Here is a 17858-nt window from a genome sequence, read left to right as displayed (position 1 = left end):
CGAATTTTCAAATAGAATTTTACTGATAAAAATGGTTCCATATTTATAAATTATCATCAAAAAAACTAAAAAAATCGATTTTGAACAAGGAGTTTGGAAGAAAAAAGTCCTAGTAATTCACAAATACTGAAATATCTTGTAAATGAATTACTTATGGGAAGTTTTGCAATTTCTAAGTCTCCTAATTGTATGAGCGTTTGACACTTTCCCTAACTTTGAACTCGATCATCTGTAAATTATAATTAACTCTCTTATCCATTTGCACCAGCACATATGTTTCAGCCAGTATGAAAAAATTAGATGTAATAGGAGTTTAAATTTATGTGTATGACCTGAAAGTATTTTTAAACCACTTAAAAGCTCTTAAATGTGTCCTTACATTTCAATATGAATCTGGAAGGTACAAAATATTTTTGAGAGGCCACGTCGAATCGCAAAATTTTCTCGTGGAAATTGAAAATTTCCTCATAGTTATTTCCAAGAAAAGCGTGGAAACAGCGAGCTCAATTATTTTCACTTTCGAAATTTTGAAGTTGAGTCAGGAAAAAATGAGAATTTATGCTGGTGAAGTGTGTGTTGATTTTACAAAGTTCATGAAATCCAATGCTAAACCAAAATTTGATGCAAACATTTCCCGGTTAAATATTTCCCGAAATAATTTTCAGGCTTTTCCAAGAATTTTAGCAGGAAAACGAAAATATGAGGGGAACATTACACAAATCCAAAAAGGCCAGTTTGAGTTGTACTATTTAATTCAGAAAAGCCAAAAAATGAGAGTGTTATGATAACGCTGAACATTCATTTTTATCAAATTTTTATTTTGTAAAGCTTCGTGTGAGTCTTCAAACTAATTTTTATTAATTTTTTTTAAATTCATTAACAAATGCAGCTTGAAATAGTTACTTATCATTTGGCAATTAAAGTCACGAGGCTCTAGAGGCTCATGAAGTATAACCTTGACCTAAAAGAGAACAAGATCTTTTTATAGAACAAAAATTAGCAGTTTTTAGTCTGCTGAAATTTTATGCAAAAATGTGCTGTTGTGCAAAATTTGAGATTCTACAAATTCTGAAATATAATTCACTCCAGTCCACCTTTTATGTTATTTAAAAGAGCTCTCCAATAACGAATGTTATTATTGAATTCAAAAGTAGACGAAATCTCATTATCTCGAGTTTTGTGATAGAAACCAATTATGGAAGAAAAAAAAACGGCGGGAGTAACTTTTCATCAATTAACCTTTTTTCTCCCTTAAGGTGAGCGATTTTTTCAATAGCGGCCTAAATATCAGTTATATAATTTATTTTCATTTTAAATTTAAGAATAAAAATCTTTACCACAGTGGTCACTGAGGTCCCTAAATTTTTTCAGGGATTTAGAAATGCGAAATTTGGGAGATATTGTTGCTAGAATTGAAAAAGTTAGGAAAATTAATGTTTTTAACATGTTTTAAAATGAAATGTAACAATAGATTTGCAGATAATATTAATCAGAAAAAAATTCCTGCTTCACGTAGTCCCTATAATTTTGTGTGGCTACACACTTTGACAATATTTGCACGCAAATATAGCAGCGAGAGCAATTATATAAACAAACCGAAACACGGAAAATGGATGTTGACGCGCGGTTCCTGGTAAACAGTGAATTTTGCTGCTTCCGTTTGAGTTGAAAACAAACCCCTGTATCAACACAACAACAGAACTAGTTTCAAATGAAATACAAAACGATACACACAAAGTTAGGATGGCCGTAATTGATTCGGACAAGCACTCGGCAGGAAGCATCAACGGAAGCCAAAGTACTCAATCTCAATCACAAACGTCACTTAAAATAATTCGCACTAATCAATTCTGGCTTTAATGTCGATGTTGGTGGAGTGGTGAAAATTTGTATTGATTAAGGCTCGCGTCCATGGTGGCGATCGCATCGCGTTGGTGCGTGGCCCTTCCTTCTCCACATCGCGGCTCATATAGGGTTTCACACGGGGGATCGAATTACCCGATTGGTAGGGAATATTATTTTGTGTGTGTCTTATGTTTGCTCTCATTTGTATGCAGTCGCTTGTGCAGGCGGTGGTGCCGGTCGTGTCCCTTGTCAGGTCTCGCGAAGCAAAGAGCACGTGATGCAATCGAGATTCCGGCCACTAATTCGCAGCAAAGCTTGAGGTAAGTTGAGGGCGTTTTTTCCAGCTTTTCACGCTAAAAACACTGAACAGGTTTTACGCCGCAAAAAATGTCACTGCAATTTTTTTGCAACGTGTTGATACTCGCAAAACCTTCTTTTCAGATTATATTGATGAGGTTGAAACGTTTATAATTTTTGTATACTTATCCAAATTTTACAAATAATTTTACCTATGAAAGAAAAACAATGTTTGGAATTGAGGCAAGCATTAAAGTTTGCTTATATACGTTAAACATCCTCAAAAAACCAAAAACACACCCCATCCGCCGCAGTGTGAATAAAAAAAAGGAATATGTATTGCTGTGTAACTTACTGAAAACACGTTAATTAATAATTAATTAGATTGAGCTCTGCATATTTTCAGGGGAAAATTCGTTTTTTATCTGGGCTGCTAATATGTAATTTTACAGGCAAAATGCAAGCAGAAATTGTATTATTAAATTTTAACTTATTTGATTTAATTAAACGGGGAATTTAGTTAAGGTCAGGCAAAACCTTGACGGAAAAATTTTAGCCCCGGGGTTGCTAAGTTCGGGTGCTTTCTTCTGTTGTATGTTTGTGAGGGAGACTCGCCCTACGTCCCGACCCAAATTTGAAAGAGGGTATAATTATGCAACTTGCACTAAAGGCGTCTGGAATGGCTTATTACATTTCCCAGTGTCAGGATGGAGGGAGATTTTCATTAAAATCCGCATGAAAATAGGGAAAATTTATTGTCACGGGTAGTTAAAGCAGAAAACGTTTTTCTTGAAACAAAACAAAAGTTATAATTTTAATAAATGTGATTGAGATTAGAAATCCCAAATTCAATGAAAAATGACTTGTAACTTACTTTACCGCTGGGTACTAGGGGTAGTGCACGTTGTATGCCAGCTTTTCATCAAAATCAGGATGTGATCTCACCTAAAAAACATAGATTGTTAATCGTTTCATAATATGTACATATTTTACTGTACTGTATAGATAAATAATTACACATTTATACACAAAGCTATGATCTTGATCTCTATCTTGGCATTGGAAGAGGATATTAAGCTAAAAATGAATAAAAGTTTTTAAATCTTTAATCCTGCAGTGGAATTTGTAGAAAATACTATAAACTCATGAATAATGAAATCGCGTCTTTGGAAATGATGAGAAGGCTATTTTTTTTTCTTTTTTAATTGCAATCATGCACGAAGATGGAAAAAATCCACTTGAGAAAAATGCTGCAAAAGTGGTTTTTAATTCATTAATTTTTTTGAACAGATAATTTATCAACATTTTTTCTGTTAGTAGATATGAAAATTTTGGCGAGCACTCGGTGAGCCACACAACACTGTAAGCAATAATATCCTGATGGCATTCTCATCTTACTAACAGGGATAAAAAATAGCATTGCGTGAGCCCTTTTTAATTCAATTATATCTGACAATCTAATTGAAATCAATTAACTTTTCGGCAGCTCAATGAGCTATTTACACTTGCTTGTGCTACAATAATTATACTAAATTTTGTGGCGGGATCTTGTTTAATTGATCAGTCAGAGAAGGAGAGAAAAGATTTAACTTGATTTTCGATAGTATATATTTATTAAAAGTGTGTTTTGCGCACTTATGTTAAAAAACCAACTCTCTTGATTATTTTCTATATGTTCTCAAATGTATAAAATTTTGCCTCAATTCTTTTTGTTTCGTTTAATGTATTCTCTGACAAAACCGCAAAATATGTCATTTTTAATTATTTAAATAGCTAAATACTTTGTGGCTGCTTAATAATGAAATGCCACCAGAAGTGTGACAAACGTTGTCTGCATATTGCGGTTTCTGGCGACCCTTTTAAGCATGAAGAGAATCCTATAGTAATACTTCTTCTCAAATAACCATGGCCTAAAATAGCGAAATGGCCAACGGTAACGCGAAAGTATAATCATGTGACTATCTTCAAGTAAATTTAACTTCATTTGAAAGCGACCTCGCCCGCGCAAAAAGCTAAAAAAAGATCATCGCGCGCTTGGGGGCCGTTGGGCAGTACTGAGATTTATTCTAGTCACAAAATTCCGATTGTCAAGTGTCAATACAACAATTAAATTTATGAAGTGTTATTTAACCCAGGCGAGTCAGGAGTCGCATCTTTTTTATTGCTTACGTGCTTTTTTAGCCAATTCTAAAAATAAGTCCACGTGATTTATTTATCAATTCAATTTATTCACGGTGCAACCTCTACTTTATACTGGGCTGTCATCCCTTTGAGGGCGGGGCCACGCTTATTGTGCTATAAATAAAAAGTCACTGCCTTTACTGAAGGCCAAGTATCAAGTTGATGTTGAAAAATCACACTGACAAAACGTTTTTATCAGTGTTGCATTTCTTGTACACGAGAGAAGTTGTTGTGCTAATTCAGTCATTTTTGTACTATGTTATCGTTTTTTGCAACAATAAATAATCAAGACAGCCCAACAATCAAGATTTCTCTCAAACTTCGACCGTTTCTTCCCAAAATAGTTATTGAATTTATTTTTTTATACTTTTTTGTATTAATTAGAAAAAAAATTTAAAATTTAACTCAAGCCCTCTTGCAATTCTAGAAGCTTTTTTCCTTTTACATCTAGAGCGGCACATAATTTACAGTTAATTGGTAAACAAGCCAAACCTCTAGTTTTGCTCTTTTGACAGCAAAGTTGAGTTTGAAGCCAATAAAATTGAGCTCAACACTCTTTACAAAAAGGATACATATAAAAATAAGGATGATCCAAAAGCTAAACCTTGCCTAAGATTACTTGACCTGCCATGCAGTTTGAACAACGGGTTAAATTTAGCGATTATTCTTGATTATAGTAAACTAGGATTGTGAGGTTTTCGTAAGAACAGACAATTCGTGAATTGATATGACAACATTGTTTCTTAATATTAGAACCTTTTAAAAAAATATGAACAGTGTACTTTTTGCGTTGTATGTACCATGAATGAAGAATAAATAAATAAATAAATAAATAAATGTGACAAAGTATGATGATTAACTAAATATACATATGTGGGTTATTTGATTATTTTTTTTTAGATAAAAATTTTGCGTTTTAGGCTGTTCATGTGAATATTTTGAGATACGAAACAAGTGATTTTCATGAAAATACATAATGTATTAAGGAGAAACTTCATTATTCCTATTAGGTGATTGAAGCTAAAAAACCTTAAGATGTGTTTTCGTTAAAAAATAATTGATTTTCAATGAATTAAATATGATTTTAAACATTCATAATTTAATTTAAAAAAAGAATGTATATAAAGTTTAAATAAATATATATTTATTAGAAAATTTAAAAGAGTTTCCAAGAAATAGGTTTATTAGGTATTTATTCACTACCAATTTTCCATTCCTAGTTTCAGAAATGAATTTTATTGTTAGACGAAAACTCAAAGTTATTAAATTGGTGCAATTTTTGTAAATCTTGATCATTTTTTAAAGATCTGAATTGACTGAGAAAATTCCTTTGGTTTTTCATAAAAGATGTGTTTTTCTAGGATGGGTCCTGAGAACAGTGAGGGCAACGAGTCCATTCCCCTGCTGATTGATGTGCTGCAAAAGAAAACCTCCCCGGCGCGCCGAGCTCGCAGCCCGGACAAGAACGAGACGTCCTTCGGCGAGGTCTTGCCACAGCAGGGCAGCGGATTGTCGCTCCTCTTTGCCACTTTGTGCATCGTCGACCTGTTCGGCGTCTTTCCAATCGTCGCCCTACCTCGAGCCATCATTAACTGCGGTCAGTGACAACAAAAAATTAAAAGGCGATTTGCCAAGAAAGTTGCAACATTGATGCAAATGCACGGCCATGGAATAATTAATTACATTTTTATTAAAGACATTTTGAATGCAATTTACGACCGGAGGGGCGGAAATTTATCGCCTCCGGCTGTTCAAGTCTGGCATTAATTCGATTCCAACTTGAAATTGATGGCGATGCAAAGCCCGCTAAAAGTTGCCCTCTCGCATAATATGTTTCAAGTTCTCAAGAGAGTGAGAGAGGAGAAGCGGGTTGCATACCAGTCACGGCGTTACTTCGAATTTATGTCATTTCTACGTTTGGCCGCAAAATAAGGTCCGCTTGAAAACATGGAATATTCAAGTATTAGTCAATTTTCCTTGCAAAATGGCAGGTTTTTAACTCCAACTTAACAAATAAAATAGTAAAATAGTCTTTTTTGGCCTAAGAACTTGCCTAAAAATTATGATAATAGTCCATCTAGTAATTTTAAGGGTGTTTCTACGATAATGCGGCGCAGAAGAATTGTAAATATTTTTATTTTTTCTGAAAATATTATTATCGCGCCACACAACGTCGGTGATTTTAGGCCGGTTTTCTGAATAGTTAATTAAATACCGGTATGTAAAATATTTTTGAAAAATGCTTATAATTTTGGACTGAGGAGTGGTATTATTATAAATATCGTATTTTTCCATCATAAACTAATGCACAAACCTAAATTTATACAATATACATGTTTTTCGTCGCAAAAAGTCCAAATTTTGGTGAAATTAGAACTTGCATACCGGTTTTTATTACACAATAACCGGTATATCTCAATATCTGTCAGAAGAAACCGAAATTTTTTCATACCAACGTGAAGTTAGCCACTATAGCTTTCGAATGAGACCATAAAAACGATATGTTTCTTGCCTTTTTAAATTTTGGCTAATGGATATAAAACGGTTTTGTTAGTTTTCCTGCTTCCGAGATAGGGCTATTTTTGAAAATCGGCTGTAACTTTTTTTTGGGCAGATGAAATTTTCTGAAAATTTAGACACGTATTAAGGATGTGATAACGAATCGGCCAATGTGCCATATGACCACACTTTCTTGGCTTTCCCGCATTTTCCAACCCTATTTGACCCTTTTTGGGAAATTTTGGATTTTCTCAAAAATGGAAAATGCAAAAATAATTTCCTTTGGGGAAGTTTGTGCCTATGAGTGACATCAAATTTTGGCTATCTCAGATTTAATTTTCCGGTTGCATACCTTCAGGGGCAGGCATTGAAGTATTTTTACCCTGATTTCAGGGTACTTAACCCTTTCATAGAAAATAATTGTTAATGTAAAAAATATTGGAAATTTTATCAGCATTCAGAATATATGCTCGTTTTTAACGTAGGACTTATACTTAATGAGATACAAGCGGAAAAGCAAACCCCTTATAACTCAGCCATTTTCCGGAAAAGTCGGAAAAATTTTTCATAAAAGCTCTTATAATGGGCAAATAAAAGAGAAAAATTTGTTGGAAATATTTTGCAGTCATTTTTTCAAAATATTTGCAAATTCAGTGGGCGTAACCTACGATGATCGCCGAAACAGCCTTAAACAGTTCACCACAAAAGGGTTTTGTAGATAAAAAAAATATGACAAATTTACAATTTTGATATTGATTTTTTCACTTAAAAAGGGGAGATGGGAAGATGATTAATTGAATTTTTCATTCAATTTTTTTATGTATATTCAATCTAAAAAATTTCTCATTAATTTAGCCATTCTAAAGGTTTTTACTATTAAAACCTTTTTCGAAGTTTAATGCTCTAGAAGTTAAAATGTGGAATAAAAAACGTAAAGAAGCCTTTTTGCAAGTATTGCGGCAGTTGTTTGTCGTGCCGAGGCACAAAAGCCTCTGAGCATATTTTTGCAACCAAAAGATCAGAGGCACGCAAGATATAATGGAATTCATATATCTCATATCACTCTTTTGGGGATTCAACCTTGCGGCGGCGAAAAGAGATTGTTTTGATCAAATAAGGGCGAAGAAACAAAGAGATTTTTCACAAACGGCACAGGAAATCCCTCAGGGAAATGAGTGATATTAAATTTCATACTTATTCCCTTTTTGCTCCGGACCCACTTTTTAGTTTCTTTTTTATAAGTTGTGCTTATTTCTCTCTCATTCAATCGAATTTCCCTCAATGTGACCAGCTTTTGTTATAGGTTGGATTGGGATTCCTGTAGCTCTTTCCGTGTTCACGCTGCAAATCTACACGGCGCGCCTGTTGGGCCGATGCTGGGTCATGGCCGAGCGGATTAACCCTCTAATCATGCTAAAAAGCAGGTTTGTTATAAATATGCTATTATTTTATTATCAAGGAGAAGCTTATGATAAAGTCAAATCAGCGCATTGATTCATTTTTGCCAATTGTTGTACTCTCAAGTCAAATCTGATCCTTTACATGGTTTTAATGGGTCAAACAGGTCAAACAAACCCCTCATTTCTCTTCGCCATAATCTTCACCACATTTTTTATGTCGGCTGTGAAATTTTAAGCGCAATCGAACAATATTTTAGCACAAGACCCTCTGTAAAACATGAAATATGTTTTAAACTTTTAAATTTTGATCAATTAAGCAGCATAAAAAGAAAATCTTAAATTCAAGTTATCATCTTTAGTAATTTAAAATGTTCAATATTTGGTTTCAAAACAATGTAATTTGTAAAAAAGTAAAATAAGCTTAATTTATATAAAAAAAAATCAATTAAATTTATTTCAAACCTTTTTATTTAGCATTTCATAACAAACGTTTATGTAAAGACAGTATAAATATATAAACATACTTTTAGTTACGACAGGATGTTTAATTTAAAATGTGTTTTATTTGCACTTAACTATCTATTGAATATAAGATGTGTTGAGCAGAACATAGATTATTAATGGAACATGAAACTCACAAAAACACACTAAGTAAAAAGTTGACTTTTTATCCAAATTCCTCATAACTTTTTAGATAAAAATTTATGAATATATTGGTTAAATATTATCTCTGCTTTGATAAAAAATTTTTAAAACATGTTTCTCTTAATCATCAAATAGCGCCGGATTTTGCATATCATTTGATACCTGTTTGTGAGCTGAACTTTCTTTATAACTGATGAGAGTTAGCGATCATGAAGACATAACAAGAGTTTATCTGATGAAACGATAATCAATCTTTAAAATTTACAAAATGTGTGGGTTTAACAAGCATTTGGGCGCTTTCACTAACACGTCAAATTGATAATGATCCAAATTGATTTACGTTCTGGTCGCGGATATTAATTAATTGGCGTAAAACGAGTTTTCAAAGGGCCAATCTGCGCACCAAATTTAGAGGTGAAGGTCGGTATTAGTTCCCTGATAGGTATCTCGAAAATGCTATAGATGAGTCCGTGGAATTTTGGAAAGTTTTGCGAAACTGTAGAAGATTTGCGGATAAAGAATAAAAAGTAAAAGTTGCCATTGATCACTTTTTCTCTCAAATATCCGCCTGATCAAATACACGTACGTCAAGTAGCAACTAATCTGGTTTTCTTCAAGTAAAATTTCTCTTTGCTCATCTTCCTTATCTTTCCGCAGGTACCCTTACGCGGCTCTCGCCGAGGAGGCCTTGGGCCTGAAAGCGAGTCGTCTCGTCTCCTTTTTGCTGGATATTACTGTTTTCGGTGGCTGCATACCAAACCTACTTGTAGGCAAGTGCTCATGTTATGCGCAGAATTGATCGGAAAAAGTTAACCACATAGAAGAGTGAAAAAGGATATTATTTGCACAAAATAAAGTAGCACATTAATATAATGTTAATTCAGAACAAAATTAAATTGGCAAACATGGAAACGGGTTCAATAAAATAAATGAAAATTCATCAAATCCATCTTGCCCCCTTGAAGTTTACAATAAGTGACTGTCGTCTAAATTTATTAAAAATCTTTTTAATTTGCTATAAACATTTATTATTTAAATATACTGTTACGATTTTTTCCCTTTTTTTAATTTGATCAATAAGTTTTTATTTTTTTATGTATGTTTTCAAATCTGAATCCTTGTTTTTAAGCCCTTTTATAACAAGCAATTTATGCACTGAAAATCCTTAAAGGTCTTGGAAATTTGAGTTTCCTTTTTCGGAATAAATTCCATTTGCGCAGAACATGCAATTTAAAACCTAAAGTGCTTCTCATTAATTTGAAATGCTCTTGAGAATCTCTTTTTCACATAAAATTAATTTATATAATAAATTTCCCTCGACGTGCAGCCTCGCAGAACCTGCAGCTGATCGGATTGAAAATGTCTCACTGGAGTTTCGAGTTCTCTTTTTGCTACTGGTTGGTGCTCGTCGGCATCGCTCTCTGTCCCATCATGTGGCTCGGCAGCCCCAAGGACATGAAGTGAGTGAGCTTTGCCTTGTAATTGCACAACCTCTCGTGGCTTAATTAATTTTATATCCACTGATGTTCATTACAAACACACCCTCCGTCGTTTTAATTAAGGTGGCTCGCCGGAACGTCTGTTTTCACCGTGGGCTCCGTGGGAGTGCTGACCTGGGTCACCATGATCACCGACACGCGTGACCTCGAAATTGCACCTGTCCCCGCCATATCCTGGGAGGCGATCGCTGTCGCTTACGGAGTCATTGCGTTTCAAGTGAGTAACTATTTAATTTGCAAATTCTAATCCGCTAAATAATGGAATTTTTAACGATATAAAAACACAAAAAGTGAATTTTAGGACTTTTTTGCTCTATAAAAATTAGAATAATATAAAAAATTAATAATATTTTAAAAGGAATACCAGTGTATAGAATCCAGAAAACCACACATTGATAAAAAAAAAAAAAAAAAATCTTAAAAATTAATTGGGTTTTGGCTCAATTTTTCAGCCAACTGTGATAGACAAAAGGAAATAAGAAACAAAGTCGCTGATATTTTACTTGAAAATTCATCAAGAAATGCAGGTCAATTCAACATAGATCTAATAGTTTTGTTGGTTGTTCTGCAAGTGATTCAGTGAAGTGAATTGGCGAGGTCTCTTTACTATACCGTTATTTACATGAGTAATGTGCATTGAACCGTAGTGCCATAATATCGTAGAGAGCTGTTTGCAAAGGCAAAGCCGCTCTATGAGAAGGATTTAGGTGAATAGGATAAACAACAGCTCTTATTGAACAAAAAGTTTGATTAATGACTCTTGGAGTGCCTGCACAGGAGTATTGCTTATTTTCTTTATTAAAAATGAAGAATACTCAGAATAAAAAATATTTAACACCAAATCAAAATGAATGCTTTGATGGAATGACAATTTTGTTGAAAAAACTTTATACCTTAAAAGCACGTTAAAAGTTATCAAAAAAATTTTATTAATAAAATATAATATAAGGTTCTTTTAAGATTTATTTTTAAATATATTTAAGTTTAAAAAAAGAAGTTAAAATTACACGATGCTGTCAGGCGTAAAATTGTATTTTTTGTAGAATTATTTGGTATAACCCATACCAATCTAATCTATTACAATTTGATATCTAGTAAAAAAGATCACAAAAATAGCAGTAAAATTAATGATCACGATTTGGGCGATTTAGAAAAGGAATTTACAAAAGAAAATCAGATTGATTCCAACCTTATCAATAGAGCTTGATAACATAAAACTTTAATTTTCAAACGTCCCGCAAAATGTTTTCCCTCGCTGCATTGTATTTGTATTCTTTGCTCAAATTGTAAATTTTCTTTAACTTTAATTTAAGGAACGGGATGTCCCTGATTTGAATTGCGAATGAGTGCACAGAATTAGCATAAGAAAGGGGAGAAGTTTTTTATTGTGAAATCCCTCCTAATTGCGGAAACAATCAATACCGAGTCTTCTGACAACAAGCGACGTTCTAATTTGCAATTTAAATTTTCAGTTCGACATCCACCCGATGATTCTGACAGTGCAGGTTGACATGGAGCGGAAAAACGAGCTTGGAAAAGCAATCACGTGCGGATTTCTCGGTACGAAAACATATTTCTTCTAAGCGAGATTGTTTGCGAGATATGATGGAGTTACTGAAATGCTTGTTAGTGCTGCGTTGACAGGCGAGGGTGTGGATTAGGAAAGAGGGTTGCCAATCTCCGGTCTGGAGACAAAACTGCTTATCTCGATCTCCCGCTTGGCAAAAAAGAATGCATATATATATATAAAACAATCACGAAATAAACCTGCTTTGCACTCTTCTTGAACGTCCAATACCATTTTCAAACAGAACGCGCGAATAGGCTACTCTGCAGATATTGGCAATCCGATCGGATTGAGATATAAATAGCGGAACCACTTATTGATCAGAAAAAGGCAAGAGAATACGAAAAATAAAAACACTAGCAAAATAAGGAGAATACTGATTGGTACAGTCATTCAAAATTGAAAAAGATGATCAATAATTGAATTAAATGAAATGGGAATGTAAGGGCAAAAGATTAGTAGAAAAATTTTAGTTTTGGAATTCAGCAGTAATATTTTCTTATATTTAAAATTTTTTTATTTACATTCTTTTCTATTATTTTGAACAATTTAATATAATTAAGACGGGAAAAAATTAAGAAAAATTACGAATAAGACGCGATTTTATTATTATTCTCTAATGATCAAATCACAGGAAAATTTTACGCATTTTTGTTTCCTGTATTCTTGTATTCTGTATTTTTTTACTTCCACAGTTTTTTTTTGCTCCTTTTTATCATAATTAGAGGGAGATGTTCCTGATTTGAATTGTGAATGAGTGCACGGAATTAGCATAATAAAGGGGAGAAGTTTTTCAACAAGGATACAAAATGTAAAGAAAGGGATTCCCCTTGGCAAAAAAGGTGCTTGCTAATAAGCGGGGGTTGCCAAGTTTTCAACTTGAATATTTTAAAATCTGATAATAAAGTTTTAATAAATGTGTCATCATCATATTTTACCGTTACATTTTGCAATATATTGAATTTACTCTATCTCAATTTAATTTACTTTTGAACTTTTTATAAGGACTTTTGCTGACCAACGCAAGAAGTAATACAAAATGAATGATATTCCGATCAATTATGGCGACTCACTCAGAAATAGGGGATATACTTTTTCTTCACTCTGGAGTCATCCGTATATTCCGTATCCTTTTTCTCGTTCGCTGATTACGTGACCAAATACGTGACAGCCAGGGTCAATTTCTCGGGAACTTAATTCTTTGCTTTTGACACTTTGTTGCTTCACAGTCACGTGCAGCTTATTTCTGACCACGACTGTGATCGCCATGTGGCGCTACGGGTCAACCGTGACCCCCAACCTCCTGCAGGGCATGCCGGCCAATGCTCCTCTGTACGCGGACGTGCTCCTGGTCACTCTGCAGATCTGTTTGTCCATGGTGGTGGGGGGCTGCGCCCTTTTCCAGGACGTCGAGGACAAACTTGGAATACCCAGAGGTATGTACATAATTTACCTATTTTTAAATACAGAAAAATAACATAAAAGTTGTTGAAATAAATTTTTCAAATTTCCCCTTTATAAGATTCTTTTAGGCAAAGTGAATTTTTCAACTTCAGCGTATTTTTTTCAATTTTATTTATTAATTTAAATGTTGTGAAAGTTTATTTTATTTAATTCAATTTAGAGTGCATTTGAAATTAAATTTTTACCCATCTACACAAACTAATCTTATTTTTATATAATTTATAAAATGGCTTAGTACTTTTTAGGAATGTTCAATATTAAATTTAAAATTTTATGATTAAATAAACATAAACATTGACAATCGTTTTTTTTATAACTATTTAAACTTACAAATTGTTTAAATTTTTTTCTTTAATTTTTGATGTTTCAGAATTCAATTGGAAACGATGTGTAGTTCGCAGCACACTCATCATGTTGGCTGTTGGTCTAGGCCTAACTGTGCCCAGGTTTGACCTCATCATGGGACTTATAGGTAAAAACAATACTTCTAAGGAGTTTTAAGGAAACTTTTTTAATTACACCTCTCTCCGAGAATAATGAAAATGAAGTGCATAACTTTGCATTTCAAAGTACCTGTGCCTCATGTGTGGAGATCGCCACATTTTGCCCGAAAGCGGAAAGTTTATCAGTTCATATTCACGAATCTTGAATGCTCCTTTTTTGTCCGAAAAATTTCATTACGACAATTATCGGTTTTACTTAGTAAAAGCTTAATAATTTTTGTTCTTAAATATTGCTTTACTGAAATTTGTACTTAATTATTTTGTACAACTTGCAATATAATTGAAGTTAAAGAATAAAATATCCAAAAAGTGCACAGATTAAATTAAATTGAATTAAATTAGAATGTTTGGCAAAGTCAAAAAATTATTTCTTGTGGTCTTCAAAATGCAAAATGTTCTCACAAACAGAATCACTATGATCAAATCCGCAAACGATAAATTGTCATAAAAATGGAAGAATTTAAAATAAAATAATAAACCACCAGTCTAGTTCTTGGCCATTCCAGTTTCGGACAAAGTGCGACGATCCGTTTTTTCTCCGCAATTCAGATCGCGTAGCAAGAAATGGGTCACGCATTGTTTGCAGAGCTTGTTTTCCTTGTGAAAATAATTTTTGCTGCGTGTGCAAAACACACACGAAGTTTGTTGTACAACAAGTAAGGCGCCGTTTGTCACGACAAAGGAGCGCACAGCTGCGGACGAAAGAGATGACTAATTGCTGCGGCGGATTGAAATAGGGTTGTTGTTTGCAGGTGGGGCGCTGACGGGTCCTTTGATGTTCATTTTCCCGCCGCTCTTCTACCTGCACCTGAGCCAGAACGCCCTTTCTGGAGCGCGGCGCCACCCCCTGTGGATGGCCGCCGAACGCATGTTGCTGTTCGGCGTCATTTTGGCCGGGGTGGCGGCCACCGGGGCGGCCACGTACTTCTCCATGGTGGAGACGATTCAGTACGCCGACTTCACGCCACCCTGCATCGTCAACGTTACCTCGGCCTCGCGAGCGTGGATCAACGAGGCCTTTGATTTTGAACTTTGAAATAATTTTAAAAGTAATTCGAGCAGGTTCAAATACTTATACATGATACTGTATTTAATACTTTATTTTTTTTGATTGAAAATTAATGCTCAGATATTTATTTCCATTCAGGTATTTTGGGAAATAGATTATATATTCATTACCATTTTACTCAGAGAAATTGCATTTTCAAGGGTTTTTATTTTACGTAATCAATCAATTTTACTAAAAAATGTTCTGTTTTGTAGACTTGCAAATTTTAGTACACAGAGTTAACCTCATTATCTGAATTATTCTTAGTTCGTTTTAGTGTGATTTATTTGTATATGGAGGCTGTTTTCTTCATACATTTGATTACTTGGTTTAGTCAGTTTTGAGGTAGTTTCAAAACTCAAAACTGGCATTTTAATAAACACTTAATAATAATAATTAAAATTTATTGCACCACTGATATGAAAATCTGATCTGATATTTAAAAGTTTAAAATTTGCATCATTTTTGTTCTTTTAGTTTTTATTCACTTATTTGTGAATTAATAAATCTAATTCGCTTCATCATTCCCAGACTTTTTTCAAAATTTTTAATCATTGAAAATTTTGAAAATCCCAATAGTTTAATAAATTGTGTGGAGCACTGTTTTTATTTTTTAAAGTAATTTCACGAAAAAAGATTTATTGAAAAATCTCGTTTCATTTTCTTTTTTTAATAAAGTGTATAAGTCAAGTAATTTAGGGATCAGCTATGATGGTTTGGTCCCGTTATTCTTGTTTTCTGAAAATGCAGGTCATTGAATCGATCAATGATGAAATTTCTTGGGGGTTTTTTGCGTTTATTAATCAAAAAATGATCCACAGCTAATATTTGCAAGTCAACTTCGTTCTTTTGTGTTATTATATTGCTTAAAATAGGAATTTTTTAAAAAAAAAATCAATAGTGATTCAAAACTTTCAAAGTTAAAGGATCGGTATTTTTTATAATGTAATTTTCTGAAAACTGCATTTTTGGGTAATGGGAATCAAAGCAAATCGCAATATGTGAGCATGAATTTTGGTACATAAAATCAAAAATTTTTCTCTCTATATTGTTACTGTTTAAAATTATTTATTGTTAGTGTTTTCTTACTATACTTTCATTAAAAAAAATCAACAATTTGAATTATATTAGTGACTTGTCTTCCTTGAAAATCAAAACAAGAATAAGCTTGGAAACATCCATAATTTTATATTACTTTTTCAGTATTTGGAAAACGGCTTTGATTACGTTTTCCCTGTTTCTGGCCATAATTTATGCCCACTCAACCAATATATTGCGATATTTAACAAACATAGTAGATTATACACCAACTTAACTCTAATTATTTTATTAAATTTCGCTTTCAAAGTGGAGTTGAAATATACAAAATAACAATCTAATCATATATGTATAGGTGCAAGGTTAATTTTTAACAGCTGTTATAAATATTAATTTGGAAGCGTGGCAGGCGATTCTACTCATTAGAATTAAGTGTGACTCACCACGCACGTGATTCGATTTCCGTATCAGTGAGAAAGTTGACACGGAGAGATTTTTAAACAATTGGATTTTTAATAAAAGAAAGTAATAGACAATTATTCGAGCGAGTTTCATTCGAATAATTTGAGCCCGATGATTGATACGACTTGTGTTTGACAAACAATGCAAACAAGAAACAGGAGTGTCTTCCGATTGTAAATTGTGTGTGCGTGTTCGAAGCACAGGTAGGCAATGATCAAATGTATCAGAGAGACGATCCACGTGATTTGCAGTTCACTGAGCCTCTCTTCTCAAATGTCAAATCGTCCCTTGGGAAAAGCAAAGAAGCGACGCCGGGAAAGAGAAAGAAAACGGGTCTGTAAATATATATGTCGGCACAAAAGCTGCTTGGGCAGATAGTCGATAGACACTGGAGATTTTTTTGTTCAGCAGTTTCATCAACAAATAAATAAAAAAGACTATCCGAGCCTGATGGGAGTGAGGAGGCACTACAAGTGTGTGTTCCTGTCAGTTTCTAATTGGCAACTAACTGGTTCCTGACAAGCCTGGATACAAGCGAAAGTGGAAGTTTCCCGAAAATGTTCGCTATATATCAAAGTAAACGCTTTTTAAAAACCACACTAGATAAAAAAAAAGTTGAAAGAAAAAAATAAATAGTAAGATCAAGTTTCAGAGGAGAAATTACTTATAAGAATAAATTAAAATTATTTAAAACACATACTATTTTCTGCAATTATAATCAGTTTTAGCTTACACTCTCCAATTCTGTTTAATTAAATTTATTTTTTTATTTTTTGGGGATTAATTTCATCATAAATTTTAATAAAATCTTTGCTACTGATCCTTTTATTCAAACATTCAGAACAATTTATATTTTTCAATATTTGAAATACAAGCTGCTCCAAAATTTAATATATTCAGAAAAACTCTGATTGAAATTATGTAAAAGTAATTTGACATTTGTAACTGTTTCGTGAAAAAAAAAAATATTTTTAGAGACTTTTATTCACTATTTTGAAGTTTTTTTTTTTACCTTTTATTGCAATATTGTTACTATTTGAAAAAACATTATTGAAGTGATATGTATTTTGAGGAAAAATTTATATCAAAATAGAATTAATTGTGATTTTGTTTTAATTTATATTTTTTACTTGCTTGGAAAAAGTGAGGTTTATACAGTGCGTTGATGAAACTCATCAAAATGCGCACCCTCTCATATCATAATTTGCAATTTTGGATGCGTGGGCGGATCCAGCTGTGATTAACTCGAGCAACACAAAAGCAAAATACGTAGTGGTGCTTTGCATGATGCAGGTTGGGCCTCCACGTCGGAACAACATTCGAAAATACAAAGGACAAGGAATTAATTTGCATGCACCGTTTGTACACCGCGTGTATCCCCAAAAAGGGACGACGCTGAATTTCATCGAA

At 33.4% G+C, this 17858-nt stretch overlaps 1 protein-coding gene across 1 annotated transcript; it reads left to right on the top strand.

Moving 5' to 3' along the window:
• The first annotated feature begins 1984 nt into the window (after window positions 1-1984).
• LOC132204082 (uncharacterized) lies at window positions 1985-16519 on the top strand. The gene is made up of 11 exons (XM_059632376.1): window positions 1985-2005; window positions 2058-2165; window positions 5685-5920; window positions 8126-8246; window positions 9525-9637; window positions 10195-10327; window positions 10430-10583; window positions 11839-11926; window positions 13163-13369; window positions 13768-13869; window positions 14653-16519. Exons 3-11 carry the CDS (start codon window positions 5686-5688, stop codon window positions 14934-14936), a joined length of 1437 nt encoding a protein of 478 aa, XP_059488359.1. The 5' UTR covers window positions 1985-2005; window positions 2058-2165; window position 5685; the 3' UTR covers window positions 14937-16519.
• The last annotated feature ends 1339 nt before the right edge of the window (window positions 16520-17858 follow it).

This window comes from Neocloeon triangulifer, unplaced genomic scaffold, assembly GCF_031216515.1.
Source record: "Neocloeon triangulifer isolate White Clay Creek 2 clone unplaced genomic scaffold, ASM3121651v1 ptg000001l, whole genome shotgun sequence".
NCBI classification, from domain to species: domain Eukaryota; kingdom Metazoa; phylum Arthropoda; class Insecta; order Ephemeroptera; family Baetidae; genus Neocloeon; species Neocloeon triangulifer.
Note: the sequence above shows the minus strand (reverse complement) of the source record. Positions and strands in the feature narration are given on the sequence as shown.

Excerpts from the sequence above, each read along its gene's own strand:
- LOC132204082 (XM_059632376.1), top strand. The coding sequence starts at position 5,686 with ATGGGTCCTGAGAACAGTGAGGGCAACGAGTCCATTCCCCTGCTGATT. Across the intron at positions 8,247-9,524 it reads CTAATCATGCTAAAAAGCAG|GTACCCTTACGCGGCTCTCG; the intron begins GTTTGTTATAAA and ends ATCTTTCCGCAG. Across the intron at positions 13,370-13,767 it reads CAAACTTGGAATACCCAGAG|AATTCAATTGGAAACGATGT; the intron begins GTATGTACATAA and ends TTGATGTTTCAG.